Genomic DNA, 26,166 nt, shown 5'->3' with positions numbered 1-26,166 from the left:
ATACAACCTGTGTCATGGTTTCAGTTGTTAATGAGCTTTTACACATATGTAACACAGCCTTGCCACTCTGCCTCACTAATTTGTCAGCATTGCCCGAAAAGCAATTCACCCACAGATAACCATTAATGATAAAACTGTTAATGAGACACTTTCAAAGTCTCAACAAAAAGGTCAATCATTCCTTAGTTTTAAATATTACGGTTTTATATTTGTGACTTTTACAAATGTCAGCCTCATGTAAAATATCTGGTCTGAGACTAACTGAATAAGCAAACCTAATTTACCTAATGCTCTCTTTTTCATTGGACTGATTATGGCTAACTCCAGTATGAAGCGCTAACAACTCCATGGGGCTGTAGAGTGCTGCAGGAATGAGTTTGTTTATTGTACAGACGTAGCGAAGAGGTAAGGGCAGCAAGTTGGAAGTGCCAGCTTGGTGGTAATGACGCTAAAGGCTTTTTACTTCACTTTACTTACTATAGCTTAAAAAATCCTTACAGTTATGTTTATTTGTGATGAATATCTTGCTGAACAAAACATGCAAGTAACATAAACCTTTGTTTGTCACAGAGCTGATGTTCTGCAATAATCCAAAAGCCAATGGAATAATATTTTCCTCGCAACCAAGTAAAGTCCAGTGTCTTTCAATCCCCACACTCTGAGTTTGTTGCAGCAGCTTTCTGTTATACATTTATAATCTCCATGCCCAAACTGAGATGACCCTGATTATATCATCAGAGTTTATTTTCATTGGATGGAGCCCCCATACCTTTTGTGTAAAACTGGTGCAGACTCTTTTTTTTTTAAAGAAAAATAAACTTTAAATGAACTTAATAATCTAAAATGTTTAGTGGTTTCTGGTTTGGTCAATTGGAGTCTGTAGCCAATGAACTTCAAACCGATTGGTCTAAGTTCTTCATCACACACTATGCAGGTTGTTGTCTGGTCCGTTTATTGGTAGAGAAAAAGGGGTCTGGCGCATGCATCGTGCTTTTGACACTGACAAAGACACCGTACTGGAACAGGTTGGTGCTGGGAGGCCCCAATGCTAGAAAAAGAGGATCTGTATCCATAGATCATTGTGAAATACATTTAGTAAAATGATATACCTTACCTATACCTTACATCGAAAATGTAAAGACAATTGGCCCAAAAAATATTTGACCCCATTAAGACTAAGTTTCGGGGCTAAAGCTCCAGGGGCCACCATTCAGTCTGGACTACCTCATGAGCACCCCCGACACAACCAGGATGTGGTGAGATTGGACATTCTCCCTGTATTAGAAATTCTCTGGTTTAGTTAACAAAATATCTCTAACTTCTGTCATTCTTATTCCAAGTTTACCACAAACAAACACACACACACACACACACACACACACACACACACACACACACAAACACACACACAAACACACACGCACACACACAAACACACACGCACACACACACACAAACACGCACACACACGCACACACACACACACACACACACACACACACACACACACACACACACACACACACACACACACACACACACACACACAGGCTCTGGGAACCGAGTGTAAATCAAGGCAAAATTCCTCCAGTTGGACAATTCATTTGTCCACAGGCTTGTTAGGCAGGAAGGAGGAGGAGAGGGAGCGCGTGTCAATAAATCATCTGACGCCCGGCTATATTTATGCCCACAGCAAAGAGTTTAACAAGGAGAAGCAGTCCTTGAAGCAATATCCTAAGTGGCACTTCATCCCTGTCTTCTCCTTCTTCTTCTTCCTCTTCTACTGCTTCTACACCCCCTCCCTCCCTCTGTCACCCCCCCCCCCCCCCCCTCCTCATCCCTCAGGAGGCTTCTGATTGTGAAGTGGCAGAAGATGCTACAGACAGACAGGAAGAGAGAGAGAGAGAGAGAGAGAGAGAGAGAGAGAGAGAGAGAGAGAGAGAGAGAGAGAGACCCGAGACTCCCGCTGCTGCCGTCGTCTCTGGGCTAAAATTATCCCATGAGCCAGAGATTTTGAGAACTTCATTTCCTTGTTCATAATTAAACTCCTCAACCTTAATCTGACCCAGTCATTCTCCTGCTGGAGCCGAGCGGGGGCCTTCCTGCAGCGCTTATTGAGTCCCTCTTATTACAGGGATCAGAATCCATCCTCCACTTCAGCAGCCAAGTGTGGGTCACCCTATTCAATTATTTTTTGCCATTCATAGTGCGAGAGACGAGAGATGCTGGAGATCCTGCTGGCCGGTGCATTCACACGGTGGTGAGGGGAGAGCGCAGGGTTCAGGGAAGGTGACCGGGGTTTGTTTTTCCGTGAGAGGTTCAGTTGTTGATAATGTCTCCACTGTGCATAATAACCTGCTCAGTGCACAACTACAGAGGAAGCCTATAAAACAAAGCACTGTGCATGCCTGATCCTGTATTATGCTTGTCAGACCACTAGGTGGCAGTCCTGAACCAGGCCTCCTCTGTTCTTCCTGCCTGTTTCCCACACTCTTCCACCCACTGCTGCTTTAATTACTGCCATGAAAGAGGGAGCTGTTTGTTCTGCTGGCTCCTCACAGACTATCATCATCGCTCAGGCTGAGACTGACAGTGTTGTTTTGCTGTCAAAGTGATTTCCAAATCAGGAATAGAAAAGAAAAAAAGGATTTTATTGCAAACAATCAATGCTGAAAATAGCAGCTGCCCCTTTTCCTGCTGACCCTCTTTGCCAATTATTGTCACAGTCAACCTGAATGAAGGAAAATAAGGAAATCAAACGTACCTCTGCAGGGTTTTTCCCAGATACCACAGCCCTTGATTAGCTCACAGTCTCCTCACCAAGAGAAGGACACAGGCCTGAGTCGATGTCATAAGGTGCCATTATCACCACGCGTGGGGCTGGCTGCCTCGGCTGCACCTTCTGACCTGGATGAGCGCGAGACAACATCTGAGAGGGAAAAAGGGAGCATGTAGGTTATCTGGCACTTTCGCCAGCTGTGACAGAGACATAGCCTGGAAGTGTGTCTGACACCATGGCAGTATTAGCAGATCCGTCAGTGTCAGTCCCACGCCCTCAACACTGGTGTAATATCATATCTAAAAGGAAAAGAAGGAAGAAGTGTGATCCATCCAAGTTAACCCCACAACTGTGTGGGAAGGAAAACAACAGCAGCCAGATGATCGGCTCTGTTTCCATTGTTGCTGCACCCTTTATGGTGCTGATTTAGTGTGAGCCCAGAAGTGTGTCTTGTGCTCAGCTACATGATTTGAGCCGGGGTGGAGAATGGGATACACGCTCCACACAAAAAGCCCCCGCACTCGGGTCGCTGTGGTGAGCCTCTGACCTCTCTCGCTCAATGGGCATTGTGTGGCCCTGTGGATCTGAGGGTAAAACAATCCCTATAGGTTTAACAGGCATGAAGGCAGGAAGGATAAAGCTGGGGGACACTGGAAGGAGAGGCTGTCTTCCACGCAGAAAGGGCTTTGCCCTCAGCGTGCCGCAGGTCAAGGCCAGTGGGGTAATCTGAAAGGGAGAAGGCCGCTGACAAGGAGACAAGGAGCTGGTGGAAGCCCACTCACCTGAATACTACAAACACATGAGCAGCTTTAAGCCCAGCCTCTATTCAGTCTTATTTCTTTGAATTTGTTGTCACCCGTCTCAGTTCTGTTTCTAAATAGTTGTGTGTGTATGAATAGCAAGGAATGGCCAGCATTCAGTGTGTCACAGCCCAGGCGAGGGGATTAGTATGCTATGACCTGCTTTACAGACAGCGGAAACAATAGCCTCTCCTTTGTTTTTTCATTCATCCTCTCTCAGCTTGACAACTGTCATCTTTCTGTGGTCCTACCTCTGTGGAAGCATGATGTGTGCAACAAACAAGTACAAGGAAAATGTGACAAAATAATGCTCTTGGTGTTTAATCATCCTTGTCCACTGTTCGCTTTCATGTAACCTATTTTTTGGGTTTCTGGTTTAAAAAAATCAATCTACAGCTGAATTCCAGGATTAGGCCTTGTGTCAAATTAATTCAGTTTTACCGGGCGATGGAACAGATGGCTGTTTCATCCAGGAGTCTGGGTAGTTTTGTTGCCTGGCAATCTCCAGCCAAACTAAATCAAAGATCATAAACTGTCACTTAGGGGGCAGTGGAATCTGGTTTTGCACGCAATCTGACCGCGAAAGCATCGGCCACCATACAACCACGCGTAGCCGCTCAGAAACCTGGTCGGGTATTAATCGGTGGTTAAGATGCAATGCCACCAAGGAGCTGCTCCCAGGAAGAATAAAAAAAAACACACAAGTAACCTGAAAACAAATGAAAGGTCAGCAAAACTAGCCATAAAACCCATGTCCTGGGAGTATTTCGGTGACATGATCGAGGTAAAATTTAGGACAACGGCAGAGCCACATTCGAGTGGCACAGATGTACTTCAAAGTCCCTACAGGAATATGACAGGAGTGTCTTTTTATTGGAGAGCCTTATTTTAGATAGCCTACAATTAGCCTCCTCCAAGGATTAGCTTGTAAAACTGATCAAACTAACCAGAAAATGATTTAACACAACAGTTTAGGCATTAATGTCAGTTGAAGGACATGTTGCCTTTGAAAAAATTAGAATTTAAAGTATATTCTGCTGAATATCCACCATATTACTTGACGTTGTATCTTTATAAGGCTGTGAAAACACTAAAATGCTGGCAGTTAGAGTTTATTTTAAATGTAAATACTTTAGTATGTCATAGCTCTCATAGATCTCATTTGTTGTGAGTTAGCACTAGATGTTGTGGACGATTAGCACTGGACGTTTTGATTTGGAGGCTGTTTTGTCAAGTAATGTGATATGTACCATTATTTTAATATCTGAATACTGTGTTCATTATACCCAGAAACCTTGGTGTGTGTGTGTGTGTGTGTGTGTGTGTGTGTGCTCTATAATGGAATATGAACTCCAGTGTGGGAGCTGTGGGCCTGCTTGTTTTATAGGGCTTTTCCTCTCACTCTCTCTCTCCTCTGCCCCCGTGTCTTTCTGCCTCTCTCGCCCATTGAGTCAAGGCGGGAGTTTACAGGAACAGCAGGCAGGCAGGGCCTTCTCACACCGCGGAGCAACACAGGAATGTATTGTATGCGTTAGAAAGACAGGACAGCCGGAGGCCAAATAGTGCGCCAAGTTCCCCAAACCCGGCCTGCGGACGTTGAAACGCGTTATATTTACTATCCCGCGACTGGACAATCAGAATGAATTATGGCGGAGTGTTTTACGTGACGTAAAGGGAGAGAACTTTATCGTTTGTGGCTGTAAAACAAGAATCACCAACACGCACACACAAGTGAGCCGCGGAGGGATCCTTAAGGTTGCCAGTGAGTGCCGCGGCGCTGAAAGCACACACAGTAAATTGAGGCTCCGGCTGCGTGGAAAACCCGGAGCGGAGTGTGATTTTAATCTGAAGTAAAAACGCGTTTAAAAGTGGGAAAACGAATGAGTAAAGTGTACCGGAGCTCCACGCGGCCTCAGGAACACCTCACACTTCAGTGAGACTGTCACGTGTTTGATATGTAAGTAGACTTTGACCGTTTTTAGCCTTGGCATGCTAATGAAGAGGCTTGTGCATGGGAAGGAACTGTGTCTGTGCTGTGACCTCCATCCAGACTGGACAAGCTCAGGCTCAACTGTGAGAGCTTCAGACCCCAGCTACACTGGGAGAGGCGCTGGTTGTTGCTGGTGGTCAGTAAACTGGGACGTCCATGTGTCGAGAGTAAACTGAAGGTCAGTCAGTAGTCCCTAACCCGAGGAGGCTCCCCACTGTGTGACGCTCGGCACCATTGAAAAGAGAAGAGAAAAGTTAGCATGACGCTTCCCTCCAAAACTATGTTAGAATAGCAGACAGTTCTAACATACATGTATATCTACTCAATAATTCTAGTGTTAATAAGTTTACTCTAAATTCACGTCATGCATTCTTCTTATTTCCTCACCCAACTGCTTTGGTAAATACAGGCTTGTACATAATTTATTACCCGGAATAAATGCAAACACATTGGCTTGGTCATTGGACGATGATATACAGTTGTTCCTAATGACATAATACCTTATTGATTTTCAAATAACTGATTTTATGTTTTAATGTTGTTTTGTACTTTGCAGTCTCTCTACTTAACATGTGTACTGTGATGTTTCAATATTCGCCCTTGCCCTTCAGTTGAATTATGTTCGTTTTGCTCCATTATGCTGCTGCAGCAGTCTACTTTCATAAAAGTTTAACCTCATCAAGGATTTTATGGACAAACAGGAGTGCCAGTCATTAATTTTGGATGTCATAAACAAGTTTATGTGCATGCTGAGCTGCTAAGGCAGGCATACATAACAAAGCCAGAGCCAGTTTGGCTGAAGAGCACGCTGAAGGCCAGGTCCATGTGACCACAGACATGTTTAGATCTACAGTATCTAGACGGCAGCCCACATCCTGTGCAATCTCTCCCGTCTGTCTGCCCTGGAATACTGTCACTGATAATGATTCTTCCCTTGAACTTAAGGGAATTATTTGGAAAGGGTAGCAAAATCAACACACCGTCTGTCAATTATCCCCCCCCCGCTAATGTAGGTCCTTTGGCTCTTAAGCGTGTTCAGAGCATCAAAGGCCCATCAGAGATGTCGGCCTAAAGGGATGCAATGCACAGTCTAATCAAACATTTGGGTGGCTCTGTGTTCAGTATCATGTGCCACAGTTTTCAAAGAAATTACAGATTAAGAAAAACCGAGGGGAGAAATTCCCCCCCATTGGAGCAACGAGACTTCAAACCCATGCACATGTGCTCGCAACCTTTTTTGGGGTGGGTGGATCTGCATCAAGGTGAAATGCAATCAAGTACATTCTTGGGTCCACTTAAAAGATCTCATCCTCTCATCCTTTCATGCAACACAGAAAACCATAATTTCGTTATCCCGTGGGAAGAACTGCGATACCAGAGCCAAAAATATGTATGGTCCTGTTTATATTTTCTCTGATTGTATTAATATTACAGGCTACTGATGGCCCAGCACTGGTTATCAAGTGTCAAACAGATACAACTTGTTACATGTCATTTGATAAAGGATGCAGAGGAAATGCTAGTGTTGTGCCTACGCTGTTGTTTTGATATGGACTCCGTCACTCAGTGCATTTGGTATTGCGACTGTTATGCTCTGCCTGGCCTGATAATACCCTTTCTCTACCAAGGCCCTTTCTTGACTGTCACGTCTGGTTGACACAAAGTGCTGCCACACAGATGGGGGTTCACCCTCCCTCCCTTGAAAACCCAGCTGTCCGCGGTTACATAATAGCAGAGCCTTGTTGGGCTCGCCGGACGGCTTTGTGCGCCTGTCACTGAATGTGATTGTGGGTAAGATTAAGTGGCGGGTGAGAAACCACTGTTAAGGGGTTCCTACCTGGTCTCCAGCAGAGACGACAGAACAAACAGAATCAGAGTTTTTTTTATGAGAGCTCTTAGATGTAGCTCGGCAAGAATCGTATCCCCCTTTCACACCACAGTTGTGTTGATGAACAGTCTCTCTTGCTTACATGCTTGATGTTTAATGTATTTCCTAAGTAAACACCTCCAAGGGAGAATGTTGGCTATATAGCCAATCCATGAACTGAGCATCCAGTGGTGGTGTATTTGGACAAATGGCACTAATCAAATGCTTACTTTCTTAAATGTATTTAAAGCTGTAATACAATTCCTCTGCACAGATTCACAAACCTAAGGCTGTGCTGAATTTCTGTAGCCCCCAGCTACAATCAATAACTGCTTATGAAATATCATGTAATGTAATAAATTCACCCAAAAGGGGGAAAAAAGGAAAATCTGAAACCACAGCCCAATGGCAATACAGCCAAGACAAGGGCATGCATGTGATTCCAGTAAAGATGATTTAATAACAACTGTGTTATTGAGCTTGAAACCATAAAAATCATAGGTGGTGCGTGGTGGGGCGGGGGGAGTGGTGTTGCCAATTTATTGTAGAGAGGCCTGATTTCCCCAGGGCTTGTGTTGTTAATTCACTGCATTATAGCACTGTTTACCCAAAGATGGCCAGAGCAGCTTCAATAGGGGTACGGGCCTCCCTGAGAAGTCGCCCCCAGAAGGACGGTCCGCTTGGCCTTGGGCCAGTGACTCCTGCTGGACTGAATCCTTTCAAAAGCTGCTCCAAGTGCTCCATCTCTGTGTAACAGGTATCCTGTGGGCCTGCTGAATGAGATTCTGCTTCTTCCTCCTCTCCGTCTCCTTCTTCCTGCCAATCCAGACCAGCTTTTTCCTCTCTCCCCCTGCTTATAACAGAGAGCCAAGCCTTACATTAAATCTGTGTTTCTGCATAACTGGCCTTGTATGTTTCTCTCTCTCTCTCTCAGTCTGCTGGGCCCTCTTCTCTGTCTCTCTGCTTTCTCTTGCAGTGGAAATAGCGCAAGCCAAGACTCCCAGTGCAACGCTATCAGCGCTTTTTGCTCAACCTGAATTCTTCCAACACAACAGCAAATAAACAACACTGCAAAAAGGGAGGAGTAGGAAGAGAAGGGGGTGCTGTGTAGAGCACGGCAGTGCCATTTAAAACTGTGGCTATGGAAACCCCTCTGTCTTCCCCCTTAATATGTGTTTACATTGCCGGGTTTGACTGACAGATAAAGGCACACTGGGGGAAGAGCCTCCTTTAAAATGCATTGTTTTCAGAACCTCCTCCCTGCTTTTTTATTTTCTCCTAAAATAGGTCCCTCCTGGCAGGTCAAAATGAGGCAGAATAAATTACTTTTGCTGTTTTGCCCCTCTCTTCCTTCTGTGTTGAATTGACAGTTGCATATCAGAAATTGCTCTCCTTGGTACCTGGAATTTAGCATTGCTGTTGTCTCTGGCTATGCTCCGAGAACCCTTTTTATTGTGACAGTCTCAGTGAGGATTGCATATGTGGCGCCTGCTGCTATCAAATGAAGGATATCAAAATCTCTTGGAGAGGCATTCAGCCAACTCTTCCAGTAAGAAGGAGCATTGTAAAGACACTGCCACTCTAAGTTCATGATTGAGGCGATATTGTGTGTTTAATTAAGTTTTTATATATATAACCATGGATGTTTTTGCACTTTGTTGTCACTTTTGCAACTGTGCTTAACCTCCTGAAGTTATCTGGAGGTCCTGTATGTGAGAACGCCAATGTCCGAATCGGCTGCTGCGGACATTCTCCAGCGTTTTTTCCTACCAGCCCCCTAGCCCATGTGAGAACACAGTAGGAGATTCTCGGGAGTATTCAAGATGTCAACATGTAAAGACAACCAGATTTGAGAGGTTTTGGTGATAAGGGCTAATGTTGATGTGCTGTAAACAAAAACATGTGATCCATACAGCCGAAATAAAACGTGGCCTCCTGCATGCTGCGTCACCCCTTGTCTAATCGATCTGGAGATTTTCTTCTTGTTGTAAACGCGTCACACCGGAGAATCTCCTACTGTGTTCTTCATATGTGAAAGGCAAACTCTGGACACACTCTGGACCACATTGTACTAAAATATTTTGGAGTAATGTCTGAAAACGGCTTATGACTAACACTGAAGTACAATATGTCCACAATATTTTGCACCGTTACTTTATGTTATTCATTGATCCTCATTTTTGCACTACTCATCTCACGCTGAGATTGAGAGCTTTTTGATGAATCACTTTCTGTTTGTAATGCTTCTGTAACCTAATGCTAAGTTGTGTTTGGGCCAGTTGTCTGGAGGAGACAAGCCATACTACAGAGACACATGCCAAACAAAACCCTTGGTTGGCACTATAATGTGGGCATCATGCCTTTGCCAGCCTTTACTCTGTAGGGCCTGTGCCAGCCTTTTATAAATGCCCTATTTGGCAAGAGCCGTGCCCAGCAGTGTCTCTTAAGGTTCTGGTTCAAATACCCTCTTCAAATGTGAACCTGATCCAAATCCTAAATGATCCAAATGATGCGTTCCAAATTGTAAGCTCTCATATCATATTCAGAGGAAACCTGGATTATGTCTTATCAACTCGACTGGCAACAGATGGGGGAAAACTGGAAAGTCATATGCGCAGCCTCATTTTACTTTATTGTCACACATTATAGTAGATTTTGTTCGTTAATCTCAGCATCCTCCTCCCTCACCATGCATGGAGAAAAAGGTGGCAGCTGCAACACATTAGCGTTCATGGTTTGTTTTCTCGGTATTCAGCTCGGGAGGTGTGTCACCCAGAATTACAGCAAAAGAGCAATTACAGCTGAATGTCCTCTCTTTCATCAGCATTTCAATGCAAAGTTTTGAGATCTGACCCCCAGCCAGTACCAGCCCTATTTTCAACCTTGCCCTGCAGTCTTCAGGCCGATTATCAGCCCCAAACAATAGTTGCTGCCCTCAAAGGCCTTGTAGCCCCCTGTCTAGCAGCCTCCCCATGGAGTAAAGATAAAGTTTTGTTGTCACAGTTGACTGGTGGGTGGTGTAGGATCCCTTTCAGCCCCACCCGCTGTCCTAGCAGGGATGCAAAAGGTCATTCCTGAAGTGTGCCGGAATCACTACAGAGGAGCACTCAGATCATTGTTAGGTGCCTTTCTTGGTGGCCCTGTCAGCCCATATAGCTTTCTTCCCATCAAACCCATCTTTATGGTGTCACCTTGCAAACATTACATTTTATATGCCAAAGTTTGTGCCCCATGTTTCCCTGACAGCCTCGGTTTGTGTTTATCCTCTTTCAAACAGAGCTGTGTTGCTTCCACGCCGACTCCACCACCTATCTCACATCAAACTGCTATGCTAATGTATTCCCTTCTTTTTTTGGTCCAATTTCACTTCATTGTTACCCTTTGTAGGTTAAGGCACTCGTGCTTGAAACAGCACAAACATCAGCCCCCATAATAGGGACGAGTTCAGGCACAACAAAAGGCGCGTCAGTAAACAATAGGCTAAAAGAGTGGGGCAAGAAAATGATTCGGCTGGTAACAGCTGAAATACATCCAATTTCAATATATGAGAAGATTGGTCTCTTGAGCATCTTTGGGGCCCAGGAAGTGAATTACATCAGCTGTCTTTCAATATAATGCCTTGTATCAATGTACTGATATTACACACAGAAAATAGTTTTTCCATAAAATGCTCCTTTGGTTTCAACATAGACTATTTTCTGTGCCGGATAAGTACAGCTGCTTACTATTCTTTCTTTTTTTTCCACATCCATTCATTCGCATCCAATTCATCTTCTCAGCCTGCCACAGTTCATATTGATATATGCTCAGGGGCTGCTCTGTAACAGGTAACTTAATCACTCCGTCTTCAACATGTCAATTTCATCCACCTCTCTGCCAGCCCACTGTGCTGTTCATCATGTCTGCATTACAGTTAGCTATTTCACGTCAAAACAAGCTCGGGTCCCCAGACTGCCGACATTGATTACAAACCTATGGCCTCCGAATCACTAATTCAAACACGCATATTTTCTTCAATTATAGTTTTAAATATTCATAGCCTAGTCTATCTCTCCGTTTTGAATGTGCTGTATGAACATTCTTTTTGTATAGTTGGGCTAAAGACTTCAAAGTTACATAAACAATCACTTTTTAACAATCCAAACAAAATATAAGCACCAAACTTTGAAGTAAGCTGATCAATTTTAAAACTCAGTTTACGGAATATTACTTCAAAGCATTTTATGCTTTAATTGCTATGCTTTAATTCTAGCAACTCTTATTTCAAAACGTCTTTTTTATTGACAGAAGTATCTGTCTGTCATTTTAGATAAACAAGAAAGATCATGTCATGTGATTGGTTGTCAGCTCTTTCAGACCAAAGACACAGATAATAACATGACTGGTTCTGTCCTCAGACAAATTCACATTTGCAGAGGGGTCTGGAACCATCTGCAAAGGCTACATCCAACTATGTTGTAGTTTCAAAATGCATCACCATTATGTTTACAATTGAAGTCCAAACTATACTCCAAAGTTTTTGAGAACTGAAAATAGAAACGTTTATTTTGTAGTTTTAGTTTTAAAACTATGGGGCTGCATTGTAGTATGGACGGGCAAAAATGTAGACGTTTGAAAACTATGTCACTGTCATCAGCATTCGCTCTGTGATTGTTTCTTATCAGTCGCAGCTCGATTACCAACGATGATGGCAAAAATGTTGTCAACACTTACAGTTCCACCTCATCATCGGTAGAAGCAAAGACATCTCGTCTCACTTTTCAACATTGTTGTTTCTCATTTGTAGTAGTCGGCTTATTGTTTACACCAGCACCAACATGCCCAGTTTACATGAATGGCCTTGTGATTTCTCAGGTGTGTTTGTATCAACTGGGATTATTACTTATACAGAGATCATTTCAGTTTAAACGCTGTTTTAAAACCAGAACGTATTAGTATGGATGTAGCATAAGGGATGTTATCAGCAATATAGAACCGAGCTATGGCCAATTAGAACAACCTGTGAGATAGCAGAGTAACAGAGTAAGTATACAAACTAAAGAATACAACTGTTTATTCTTCTTCTAGAGAAAATATGCAGTCTAGTTTGTTCCGTACTGTCTCTGTGGTGGATTCAACACTGGCGGCCATCTTGGTTGTTATTGAAAATGCTTCAGCAGTGCTCTCATTGGACTTTCTTAAGTAAGTCACTGAATCAGACTCTCCTAATTTTACATAAATGGTTGTGATTAGCCTAAACAGTGTCAGGTGCTAATGTGCTTTGCGAAACGTTCTAGTTTCCAGGCTAACTTTAGTCCACATCTGCATTCTGTATACAACATAGGAACACAGACACATTTGTTCCAGCAATGAGTCAGATCGAAGTCTGTGTAAAAGGGACAAGGTATGGCATGAGACTTGTTGTAAAATCACACACTGTGGCAACATTACTGTGGCTTTGGTGGTTCAGAGTGAACAAGCTAAGCCGGCGTAATGAGGGGTGTTCTTAACAGCAACAGAGTAGGATCTCTAAGGCTAAGGGATAGTTGTGAAAGAGTAACAGTACATTATTATTCAACAAAACAACATTGAAATAAAACCAACTAGAATTAAATACAAATATATTATGATGAACTCGTATTTGAAAAGTAAATATATAATAACAAAATAAGGGAATTTTATTGTTATGAACTGATGTTTCATATTAGTGTTTTGTGTTTATTTATTTAATTACTTCCAGTTTTTGTTAACATTTTGGTTCACCATAAAACAGCCTCATGCAAAGTGATTTTGGTCAAAACTGTGAAGCCTCAAGGTACGTCAGTGGCTGAGATGTAGGAATGGGATTTGATAATTGGTGGGTGATGCGTGTGTATGTCTATGTTTCTTCTGTTTCACACAGTCTCTGTAAAGATGGCAGGCAGCCTACCTCTGTCGTCAGCACAATACTAAACATGGACACTGTGTTTATTATTTTTCACCATAATGTTAAAATTTTATACATGGAAGAACATAATATACATACACCCCTCTGTATATATACCTACACCTATATCCATATACACGCCCACAGACATATACATATAGACATCCGCAAACTTGACACTTATTCAGATACAGACACACATATACATATATATATATACTGTCTATACATACATACATACATACATACATACATACATACATATATATATATACATACATATACATATATATATACACATACATACATACATGGACCAGTGAATGTGAGCTGGACACTAGGCTTTTTACATCAGACTTTACAGTTACGGGTTAGGGTTTATGCTCAGGTTTAGGGTTAGTGGGTTAGTGTGACTGGCCCCAAAGTTTTCTACAGGATTACGTTTAAAGATTTACAGCACTAAAATATAGATTTGTAGTTGTAAGCTGAACAGTACATTTACATTATCATCTTTCCCCCTCTTTATTCTGGCGCTGAATCGCTGAGAAGATGCTCTGTGTGATTTACAGGAATCGTGATGGTTTGTCAGTCACGGAGAAGCTCACACACTGGGCTCCATGAACCACAATGGAGCACTTCCCAGTACGCTTGCAATGGTGAGTTCCCCTACTACAGAGATGATTCCCCGTGCAGTTTCTTTTCATCCCTGCTGAAAAGACAGCGAGCACTTCTCTGTCCTTGCAGGGTGGACACCGTAATTTTGAGTGCTCTTAACCTTGCTTTGCTTTGTTGAGAGCGGGGGTCCTCCCTTCACTTCACTTGAACACACTGTGAGAAAATTGAGAGTGTTTAGAACTCAGCGCCAGTGCCGATGTGACTGTTTGGAGTCTATGAATTCCGAGATTTTCAATAAGGCCCCCCCACACCCCCTGGAAGAAAAAGGTAGACAAAAGTGCTCCAGTGTCACCTGAACATGTCCTATCTGCTGTGATTTTAAAGCCTGTCATGGGGCAAACGGTCCCATAGTCTATTTTCACCTCAGGAATACGGAGGATTTCACTGCTCAGGGAGAGAATAATACAAGGAGAGAGGAGAGACTGATTGAATGTCTGCTAAGCAGTTCAGGGTGAGCTGTGGCTTGTAAAAAAGTTTGATCCCATTTGATCAAATCAGGTAAGAACAACGGCTGAAAGATTAATCTGAAATATGACCTTATAAGGCAGCGGAATAATTCCACAAGTGCTTTTTAATATCTCTTCCTCTATCAAAGCTGTATGTTTGGATTAAACATATACTGAGGCCCTGACTGCAGCGAGAGACTGTGATTTAACAAAAAAAAAGCCAAGTTGAAACTGATTGCCCACATTTATTAAGGAATTCAGGGGTGAACCATGCAGGAGTCTAATTTGTTTTATTGCACGTTCCTTATTTACAAAGCTGTGGGTGTGTGTTTGTCAGGTGTTAAGTTTAAACGGCAGGTTCCACACATGCACACACGGCATCTGGGAACAAGCCGGATGGCCATTGCACTTCGCAAAGTGGCACTTCCTTCCTCTACACACTCCAGACTATGCGTTGAACTGCTGCCTGGCAACCATCTGGACAGGGCCCAACTGTTGTGACTGTGACTGTGACTGTGTGTGTGTGTGTGTGTGTGTGTGTGTGTGTGTGTGTGTTGTTTTATTGTGCATGTGTGGCCAGGGTAACCTCAGCGCTGGATTGCCACTGTTCAGTGTAAGTGTGCGTTAATGACGGACTCTTGACGGCCATATATTCTTACTGTGTGCATTATTGTCAGGTATGGGCTGTGTTTGGCTATTGAACACGTGGGGATGTACCACGCGTGTGTGTGTGTGTGTGTGTGTGTGTGTGTGTGTGTGTGTGTGTGTGTGTGTGTGTGTGTGTGTCAATTCAGCTCCACTCTTGTTAGGAAATTCCACACCACATTATTGGGTAGTCTTGGTGATTGTATGGCTTCATTCCCAGCCTGGATCCCAAGGGATAAAAAAATTAAATAAAAACTCCTGAATGATCCGTCATCAGTTAACTTGCTCAACAAGAGTTGACACTTTTACTGTCCAAAGATGAGATTAATTGAAGAAAGCTTCTACATTAAAAATGCATATTTAAAAATATCAAAGGCTTACATAAATTAACAGAAATAGAATATTTTGGCTTAGTTAAGCCAATTAAATATTAATGCCCCCTAGCCTGTCCACTGGAATTTGTGTTGTGCATGTATAACTAGATATGATGATATGAATAAGGATTCCCAGCAAATCTGGGCAACTTTAAGAAAAGCGTAAATACGTTTTTTGCTGCTGCTTCTATTCTAACTTTATTTTTCCTCTTTCTAATCAAGCGCTGAAATCAGCTAAATCATAATTACAAAGGAAAGGGGTTTCTGGATGTAGTCCAAGCTGCCTTGGTGATGGCCGGGGAAGCCACGGCACCGGGCCGAAGGTGATGCATCACGGTCATCCTTGCGGGGAGGCGGCGGTGGGGCACAAGTAAACACTCTTAAATCATCATCCTGCGACAGATGGGGGGTGTCACATGACCCCCTCTCTCTCCACCATCCCTTCTGCTTCTCCCTCAACACACACAATCAATGGTCAGATCGACGAGACAAATGTGACAGACTCCAGGCCACATTTGTTGCAACAACCTGTGAATAAGTTCAGATTTTCTTCTTTGTTTGATTGATTCCGAATTAGACAAAAGACAGACACAGGCCACGATACTCTGAGACCAAGTGTGAATCCTGTTCCTCATGAGCCAGACAGGATTATGACAGAGAATTACAGTGTGAAGTTTTCATGGTAACACTCGTTTGTCAAGTCATTCTTCCTCTGTGGGTGGTAACAGTTATAGAAACAGTGGCTGCATATGAACAGCGATGGCACTATCAACCATAAACTATGGTAGATGGCCTTTTTCTGATTCATCTCGACTCTGCAGAGTAAAAGACTCTTGCTTTCCACTTTATATCAATTTCAGTGATTGTCTTAATTCTGTGTCGTGGAGGCCCTCGTGCTTGGTGTTGAGCTTGTCTGAACAGGCATCATGGCATTTTAAAGAACGCCATATCATTGTTAAACAAGAGTCCCATAAATGAATGCATGACACTCTTGACTGCAAAGGGGGTCTTCAGCATCATGTTGTTGCCTTCCCACATGAGACTTAACATACCATATGATCCCAGCGCCTTTAAGTCAGTTTGCAGTCACCCAGACGGCCAAACAACAGATGAATCTCTCTCAAGGTGAGCGCTGAAAATACAGCACATTTTGAAGCCGCTTCTAAAATAAGACCACGACAACAAGAGCATAGAAAGCACATTGTGGCGCTCTTTATAACAAAATATGAAAGAGGGAAAGAAGAGAGGCTGCACCCCCTTGATAATAAACAGCAAGTTTATGCTAAAAAGAAAAAAGAAGGCCCCTACCCCCACCTCCCTCACAGCCTCGTCTGTGCGCTTTCTGCTAACACACACACACACACACACACACACACACACATAGCCTATATAAGCAGACAGCAACTGAGCTGACCCCCCCCCACTCCTCCCTCCACCCTGCATACTCTCCTTTATTAAACATACAAAAGCTGCCTTTGCAGCTTCAAAAATGCATTTAGATATTTCTGTTTTGGCTTCCAAGTAAAACTTCAAGTACAAGAGGATCTCTCTTTTTTCTTCTTCTTCTTCCACACACAGAGTGAGCAGAAAGCCCCGCATTGTGGAGAGAGAAAGGGCTGAGCTGAGCAGTGCAGGCAGAGCTGCTGCTGCTGCTGCTGCCTTCCCATCCCCCACATTCACATAGCAAAGTTCTGCTGCTTTTGCAAGCGGCGGTGCTGCCTTCACGTGCTCCACCCGAGGCTCGTGAACGCACAGTGTCGCAGCGTACAGGCGCTTTCCGGTTGAGAATAATTCAAGTTTGTGCCGTTGCAAAAGTGTGCATGCGTTTTCTCAACATGCTGAATATGTCAAAGCTACTTCGCAGAGTAAAAAAGCAAAATAAAGGTCAAGCATGTCTATTTGATGTTGCAAAAATGTCCATTTCACAGCTGAAAAGCACGCATTTTGATGTATTATAATATAAACCATATGCATATAATTTCCTCTCTTTTGAAAAATAAATAGGGTGTTTGTTTATCAATACTGAATATTTAGATATTATATTAATATTACATTTTTCACATTTATTGATGGTCAGTTAATTATATCACAATACTCCCTCAGTGTGGTCTTGTGTCAAACAATATACTGTTTCACCAAACTCTATACCACCTTCGATGTCACTATTTCATCCAGCATCAATGTGTTTCTCTTCGTTTTTTAAATATATTTATGAGACCTTTTCCCACTCTCCAACCACACTCTTATATACATTGCATCTCAACTAAGATAAGACTTTTCTTTCCACGTGTACTTGTTTATTTCTTACATATGTGTGTCTTTCATGACTGACCCAAGGCGTGAAAGCAAAATTTCCGACAGCGTTTAAAAGCAGCATGAAAGCTGCTGCTGCTAGGAGAGCGCGAGGCAGAGAGCACGAAGAAAGGGGGTGGGGAGAGAGAGAGAGAGTGGTGGAGAGACATAGGGCGTCTGTTCCTATTAATTGTATAGGGCGACTTTATGCTGTGTGTGTGTGTGTGTGTGTGTCTGTGTGTGTGTGTGTGTTTGTGGGTGTGTGTGTGTGTTTGTGGGGGGGATTTGACTTCTAACATATAACATGTGATGTGTTGCATTTCACTGGCCTGTACACTGTCACTCCTCCACCACCACAGTTTCTCTATTTTTTTTTTTATATCTTCACTTCCTGCTCTGTGACTGACTCAGTCCATCCCCCCATCTATGTTCATTTTCTATCATCTCTCTCTCTCTCTCTCTCTCTCTCTCACACTCACACACACACACACACACAGGTTGTAATTTCATGCTCTCCTCTACTTTCCTCTGCTGAGCTCACTCCTCTCATTTGCCTGTCGTGCACACATGGCAGCAGCATGGAGGCAGCCACTTCCACCCATTAGCTCACTCCTAACACAGGATGACACTGTAGCCTATTCTGCTCCACTCCTGTGACGAGCTAATAAGACGAAGTGCACAAATTAATGAGCACAGAGAAGAACACACACACACACACATTCTCACAGATGGACACGAGGCAATCTTTGCTTTCAGGATGGTTGAATAGGTATCGCTGACTTCAAGGCAGAGTAGTATGGTAAAGGCAAGGGGGCGTTTTTGAATTGTTTAATACCATAAAAGTGTAGACGCCATGTCTGTGGCATTTAGCCAAGCTAGACTGAAGATTGTGCATTAAAAGCCCATGGCAGTTTGAAACATTTCAACTGAAGTTAAATGTGTCAGACTCCCTTCGGTCATTGTTGCAGCGACGACTCCTTTTCTGGTCAAAGTATTATTAAACATTATACCATAGCAAACACTATTAATATGATAAAGCATAAATTACATTAGGTGTTTCAACGTGAAATAAAGTAGCACATTTACAGCACATTTAGTAAAACTGTGTACATATATATCTTGAATAAAGTCAGACAGGCCTGTGCTGTGTGTCTTCATTAGCTTTATAATCAGTCAGAGGATGACCGGGACTTTAACGCTAACAAACGGGCCTTTTCGAAACCCACGACGTTTTTATGTGCAGGTTCGATTTAAAGCGCATCAGCCCCACAATAATGGCTCTTCTTTGGGGACACTGTTGTTATTAGGACCGTCCGCTCCGGATCCAGTTTTGTTTCCAGACCCGTGCCGGGTTTTCGTCCTCTCGCGACAGGTCGGTAAGATGGCTGTGTCTCGCGGAGCCTCGTGCTGGTTTGGTTGATTTCTAGCTCGCGCTCTCGTTCTGTAACAGAAGCCCCCCCCTCCCTCCAACACACACACACACACATACACACACACACTCACTTGTGTCGGTGAAATTCATTTCCCTGGCTCTGTATTTATATATTTTTTCTTTCACAAACTTCCCCCCCATCTCTGTTTTAACTTTAACCGGAGTCGCAGTGGATTACCGGATACCGGTCCGGGCGGAGGGCAAAGGGGGGAATGAACCGGGACAACGGGTACGTTGTTATAAATATAATTGTATTTATATTCAATGGTTGTTCGGAGTTTGATTGTGAGTGAGTCGCCGTGCTGAGAGAGAGAGGCAGAGAAAGAGTGGAGGAGAGAGAGAGAGGGATATCATGGCCGCTCAGGTCGCCAGCGTCGCCACTCTCAACACCAGCCCGCCATCCGAACTCAAAAAGCCGGATCGGGACCCACAGGAGGAGTCGGTACCGGGAGAGAAGCAGCATGAAAATAAGGAGCCGGGACCTGACGGCGGATCTCCCGGTCAGAAGGAACTGCAGGACGGGACCGATGCTGGAAATGTTGGGGGAGGAGGGGATTCTGACATGAAGAACGGCAACGGGAATTTGCCCAGGGTAAATAATAATAATAGCAGTAATCAGAATGATACCGGCGGGCCCGAAGGGAATAACCATCCCGGGATGGGACACCACCACCCGGGCCCCTTTCCTCCACCTCCTTACGGTTACAACCAGCACTACAGCCGGGCCCCTTTTCATCAACATGGCGGACAACAAAGCCCTGGCATGGCAGCTGCATCGGGGCCGGGCATGATGGACCCTTACCCCCCTAATTCACACGAACACGGATACCCCAACCATTATAACAACTACAGCCCGTTCCAGAACAGGACTTCTTTTCAGGGCCAAGGATACGGGGCCATGAATTCCCCGCGTAACAACCAGCCTCCGGCGGCTGGGGGGCAGCCAGGCAAGCAACAGCCAGCAGGAGGAACCACAGCTATGGCTGCCTCGTACAATAATCAGAGGTATAACGTGGGAAACCAACAACCTACGTCTACGCCAACTTTAAATCAGCTTTTGACATCCCCGAGCTCCACCAGGAGCTACCCGAACTACCCCCAAGGAGACTATAACAATCAGGAAGGGGCCAACAAGGGACCAGGAGAACTGGGCAGCAGTCAGTATGGTGGTGTCCATCCGGGTTGGCAACCAAGGACCCACCACCAGCCTCCCATGAGCCCGGGAAACACTGGACAACCTCCCAGCAGGAACCAGGTAAACTGCACCGACACACTTTGACTGAGTTGGACTCACTCAGCGACTCAGAAAACGCTCTGCAGAGTTGCACATTGCATCGGACCAGCCATTGTCTATGTAGCAAGAGCTATAAAATGGCTGCCTCTCTTCTTTCTCCCAACACCACCCCCTGCAACAGTGTTTAGACAGAGAAAGAAGCCTCACATTCTGCTAGAAACAACTTTCTGAGTCGTGGGTGTCGGTGTGTGTCCCCTGTCTGGTGCAGGGCAGGAGTTTGACTAAGTAGAGCAAGAGTTAGTCAGGAGAAAGTGTGTGTGTGTGTGTGTGCGTGCGTGCAGAGGGAGATAAAGGTGATATTTCCTCGCTGTTGCTTTCAGCTCTTATTTCTGCGTGAAACCGCCGCGAAACAGCGTCTGTTTTGGAGGAGATGTTCTCCCGGCAGCGCGATGAAAAGTTGCACCAGTGGCTGTCAAGACGATAAACAAGATGCAAATGACAAGCGATGCTCGTTAAATAACATTTGCATAATCATTTGGGGGAAAAGCCCCCGTGTGGGTTAGAAAGCGGCCGCGCGGTGACGCGGAGATGTGTCTCACAGTCCGGTGCGTGGCAACAAAGTGTTTACTTCGGATCAAAGTGTGATTGTGGCCGCGGTTGATTCCTCCTGACTGAGGGGTTCATTCATTTTGAGGGGCTCTGCTCGCCTCCGACCGCCTTTTCACTTTCCCTTCCCCATCCCCTGCGTCTTTTCCCCGCTGCGTGTGCCGCGCTGTAAACACGGCCCCGCAGGTTGCAGCTGGCAAAGTGCAGATTGCCTTTGCTTTGGGATTTGAATTATGGAGGTAAAATCCTGCTGTCAGAGCCAAGAGACAGTTGGTCTTAGGTTGACATGCGAGCCGAGATCTGATTGGCTCCCCGATCCCTCTGCTCTCGGCCATTTATAATTGCATCTAATGGAAGGCTGCAGAAAAACAGCCCCCCCTGCCCACTTCTGTGTTCCTCCACCGTGTCAAGACAACATAGTTTCATTGTGTTTCTGTGTTTTTATTCATTTTAATCACACTTGTGTGCGTTTTCTATTGCATTGATGTATTTTTAATTTTTTTTCTACGCATGGATGTCTGAATATTCCCCCTTCATCAACAGCAGGAACCACATTATTAAATTAGGAATATTATTTTATTCATTGGATATATCATTGTAAGAATTTTATGAACACATTTTATCCAGTTCCTCTCACTGCAGTAATTTGCATGATACTCATGTAGACCCACCATTGCTATTATTTGTATGATTAAACCTTCCACTCACTGGTGCTGAGTCACATCTCGCATGTCATTTTTAGCTGTTGACCTCAGACATGCACCTGAAGTTCCCCCCCTGCTCTGTTAAGGTACACTGTGTGCACTGCTCATTCTAGTCGGCTGACTCTGGTACAGCAGATAGGGTAGGTGTGGTCATGTAGCCCCGTTGTACAGCCGTGTTTTCCACTGTTTCCAGATCAGGAGTTGAGGAGACTTGTGTGCCCGAACGTCTCGTGGCCACGTGAGAGAGTTGGACTGGGTGCAGTTGTGTCTGTGTCAGCCAAGTGTCACAGCTTTGTTTTCAGCAGGTTTACCTACGTCTAATTTACTTCCACATGCAGAGTGTGTAACCATGTCAACAGGGCTAACCTACTTCTCTCTCCTCAGTGATAATGCATTTGTTGTGATTTTACTCCACAGATGTGTGTCATCAGCTCAAAGGTTAATTATGTTGCTCTACCTTTACCATAAATGACTAATTATATTTATACATTTTTTTATATTATGAATATGTGAAGAATCTCTGCAACGAGTACTCCAAACTAAAGGCTAGTTTATCCCGTGGTTGTGAATTAACCGTTGATATGCTGTAACTCACGTGCACCTCCCTACAATTTTAACTACACGTCATGGAGATACCGACGGCAACAACTGTGATTGGTCCGCTTTGTGTCATGTCCATATTCCATAGTGGCCAGACAAACATGCAAAGCTCCCCTTGTTGAGTATGTTTAACTGTTGTTCAACACTTTTCATTTCCAACAACATGATTTTCTCAGTTTCTCTGGCCACAATTTGAAGTACATACACAGTGGCACCGAAACGCCACAGCCAACCAGCGTTTTGGTGGTGTAGTTGCAGAGCAACACATGAACCCACCACAGGGCAAAGCATAATCGTCATCAGGGGCATGTCATCAGTGACAGGAATGGTGGCGCAAGAGAAGTGAACCCGCATGCAAATCTGGAAGTGGCATTAAGATTGTCTGATTCAAAGATTATAGAATGGAGAGCTCTACAATCTTAAGTCTGAGTTCTGTGGTGTGCCCTCTACTGGAATCCTCCAGTAAGATGCTTAGTACCTAAGCAAGTACGTTAGCAATAACATTACAGATGCAGCTAGTTGTTGATGACGTTTCAAAGAAGCGACAGAGGCAAAAATGGAAAAACAAAAAGTGACACATGTAGAAGACACAGACGATGACGTCAAGAGAGTTTGTCGTGATAAGTGCTGACGATTGTGTTGGGGTGCTGTAAACAAACATACAAAATACATCACTTCCTGCCTCTGTCTGCTACACCTTGCTACTCCACCTCTCGCCTGAATAATGCAGAGGATTTGTTGCTGTTGTGTCTGTCCTGAGAACTTCACGCTGTGTTGTTTATGTGTGAAATGCAGACTCTGGGGAAACTCCGTAGTCAACTCTGGATTCTACCCGGAGGTCATGTCTGTAAAATGGTTATTAAGGGCAAACTGATCGTCTTGAGAAGTGCGACCACCACCTGTTGCTTTATACTTCAAAAAGCCGGCTTCACACATTGTGGCAGTTGCTGTATGACAACAGGTTAAATTGTGGACACTTAAAGCATCTTCTCTCATTTGTAGCTCTGTCTTAATATCAGCAAAGGGGTTTGGTTCTTCATATATTAGCCCACATGCTCAGACATTCTTAGACCTGATCTTAGCAACATTCAGCCTGATCTGTTATGGTTCATGAAAATAAAAAGGATGAGAGGTGTCATGCTCTTGAGTCCATCATTCTCTGGGATGCACATCACTGCTGTTGCGAGGAAAGTTTGGATTTTTAAAAAAAATATATTTTTTGTCTCGTTTAACTTTGTCCCATGTGCAGAGAAATGTACATGCCTGAGGCCAGCTTTACATTGTGGCAAACGAGGTGAACTGACTGAATCTCAGTGTGGATTGGGTGTTTTGGGTGTTAGGACAAAAACAAATTTTATTTTTGCTGTGACATGTTTTGTCTGACTTTGTTGCTGGGGAGTATTCCTGTTTACGTCACTAAATATTAGAAGTCATATAGTCCCATTTGACCTACGTTTGTTACTGAGATGACCAAATGAGATTGATATGGCACATATTAGATGACACACTTAAATTATATATTTTTATCATATTTCTCTTTGGATCATCACTTATTCTGAGTAGAATTTAGTTTGGTATAGGTTGCATCAATTGCAGTAACACTCATCCCACTGACTTGGTTATGTCCGCTGTGTTGTGTTCAAAACAAAGACCGAAACGTAGCTTGTATTCAATGTGGAATAAGTGCATCATCTTTACCTTAACATCTGATTGTCTTAGATAATTATGCAAAGAACTGACCTGTGTTTCTTGAAGTTGTGTGTTTAATTATTATTGTGAATGACAGATTATGTTGATGCTGCCGTCTTGCCTTTTCATTACTAGATTTCCATCATGCAGGTTTTTTTTCTTCCATACGAGTTAATGTGCTTTCAGGGTAGTTCTTAGCTAAAGAAGCCACTGAGGCTCATTGTGTGAGCGGAGCGAGAGTGTCTGGGAAGGTAATTGAACAGTTTGGTTGTTAAGCATACTTAAAGGTAGCAAAAACTGTATTTTTGCGGAAGGTAAAAGTGCTGTTTGAAAAGCTCATTAGTGTCAGTGAAATGGGAAGATTCAGAATCACTTAAAACTGGAGCTTTAACAGGAGTGTATCTTGGTGTCAGCGGTGCAGGTGCAGAGAGAACACATCAACGTAATTCATATAATCCCAGACGAGGTGTCTGGAGGACAGGAGGACTCACTCAGGGCTGTGTGAGAATAGTGTCCATTTTTTGGGGACACGAAGTGTTGTCAAACTGCAGCACGGACATGTCACTTAAGGCCGCCTTTGTGCACATAATGTTCAGTCAGAGAACCTGCATGTTTGATGTTTGATTGTCGGGCTGACAGCAGACCAAAGTTCAGGTGGAGAGTTTTTCACAGGCCGTGGAGCTGTTCGTTAGTCAGCTGTATTTTAGTTTATTAAATGCTTCAACTCTCCATTCATTAATGGCGGCATGATTGGCCTTTTAATTGGCAGCTACATCTCCCGTAATGATTGAATGGATGACTTTTATGGAGCCATTCACCTGCCTTGGGCCACCTGCTGAAGATGAATTAGTGTGTTAATTGAGTGGTGGGCGAGGGCTAATATTATGGGCTTTCATCACGCCTCACACACAAACAAGTGCTCTGAAGTCGCGTGTAGCGGGGTTGTTGTGGATGGGATGACGCCAGGTGTTTCCCTCCCACTAAACACATGGGAGTGAGCCATCAGGGAAGCAACCCCTCCCACCCCCTGCCCCAGCTCTGCAAGGCTGACTTCTTAAATTGAGTTTGAATTAAATCATAATCAGAGACGCATTGCAAATATATCTTTGTCAAAGTCGCACAATTGGAAACGATAATGAAAAACGCCCAACTAAAGGTGTTAAATTAACTGCTGCTAATAGACAGAAACATAGCTCTGGTGGCGACTTACAGGGAGACCCCACACTACAACCACTTAATTTAGTCACTTCATTTTTCTTAACAAGAAATGAAGATGGAATATATTTAATATTTAACAGAGCAAATGTCTCACCTCACTTTGCACTGTTATTTAAAAGTAAAACTAATTGAGGCATTAGAGTGTCACTTGTTTGCTAAAATGCTGGAAATCTTATTTGAGATCATAGTGAAAGCTTAAAAGTACACTGCTAGTGGCACAGGGTGTCCTTCCTACTTCCATTTAAGTTTAAAAGTCATTGCTTTGTTTTTTTGACATGACATTTACATGCTCACATAGGGAAAAAAAGTTGATCTAGGGCTGCAGCTAATGATGATTTTCATTTTAGATAAATACATGAACTCTGCTTTTAATAATTTAAAATGTCAGAAAGTAGAAAAACAGTGATTGCTGTGACGCTCAATCCAAGACAGTGAAATTCAGTTTACCAACACATACGTTGAAGAGAAAACAATTGCCGGCCAGGATTCTGGGCACTTGCTGTTTTATGGCATTTGTTAAGAATCGTTTAATAAAGACAAGGGCAGATTGATTAGTGTTGAAAGTAATTGTTACAGCCCTAATTTGAAAGACAATTAACATTTTTTTGTATTTTAAAGGATACTGAAATACTTTTGTGTCACATAGTGCTTTATAAGAAAATAGGACAAGATATTGAATATCCCTTGGATGTGTAAAGGTCTTCTGCACAGTTTAGGTGACCAACTACCAGTAGATGTTACCAGGTGTTAGTGGCCACCATCGGATGTTAGGGACATAACTTCCCATAGCACCTTAGCATCATCAAGTGTTTTGGCCTTGTAATCAATGATACAGGCCGAACTTGAGGGCACGCTGAGGCTAAAGGTAAATCTGACTGGCTACTGGCTTGTATGGCAGCACTATGAAAGC

At 43.6% G+C, this 26,166-nt stretch overlaps 1 protein-coding gene across 3 annotated transcripts in view; it reads left to right on the top strand.

Annotated features, from left to right (window-relative positions):
* The first annotated feature begins 5,514 nt into the window (after positions 1-5,514).
* arid1ab (AT rich interactive domain 1Ab (SWI-like)) overlaps positions 5,515-26,166 on the top strand; it is a 67,731-nt gene continuing 47,079 nt past the window's right edge. Inside the window, exon 1 of one of the 3 annotated variants that reach the window (XM_034599588.1) lies at positions 5,515-5,536. Coding sequence is in view for 1 of the 3 variants with exons in the window: in XM_034599586.1 (XP_034455477.1) it covers positions 19,558-20,460 (903 nt within the window). In the remaining 2 variants the exon portion in view is untranslated. Of the gene's footprint in view, positions 5,537-19,174; positions 20,461-26,166 lie in introns of those variants that run through there. The other 2 variants (XM_034599586.1, XM_034599587.1) reach the window with 2 other exon arrangements.

This window comes from Hippoglossus hippoglossus, chromosome 11 (genome assembly GCF_009819705.1).
Source record: "Hippoglossus hippoglossus isolate fHipHip1 chromosome 11, fHipHip1.pri, whole genome shotgun sequence".
NCBI lineage: Eukaryota > Metazoa > Chordata > Actinopteri > Pleuronectiformes > Pleuronectidae > Hippoglossus > Hippoglossus hippoglossus.
The sequence above is the reverse complement of the archived record's forward strand: the minus strand, read 5'-3'. Positions and strand labels throughout refer to the sequence as shown.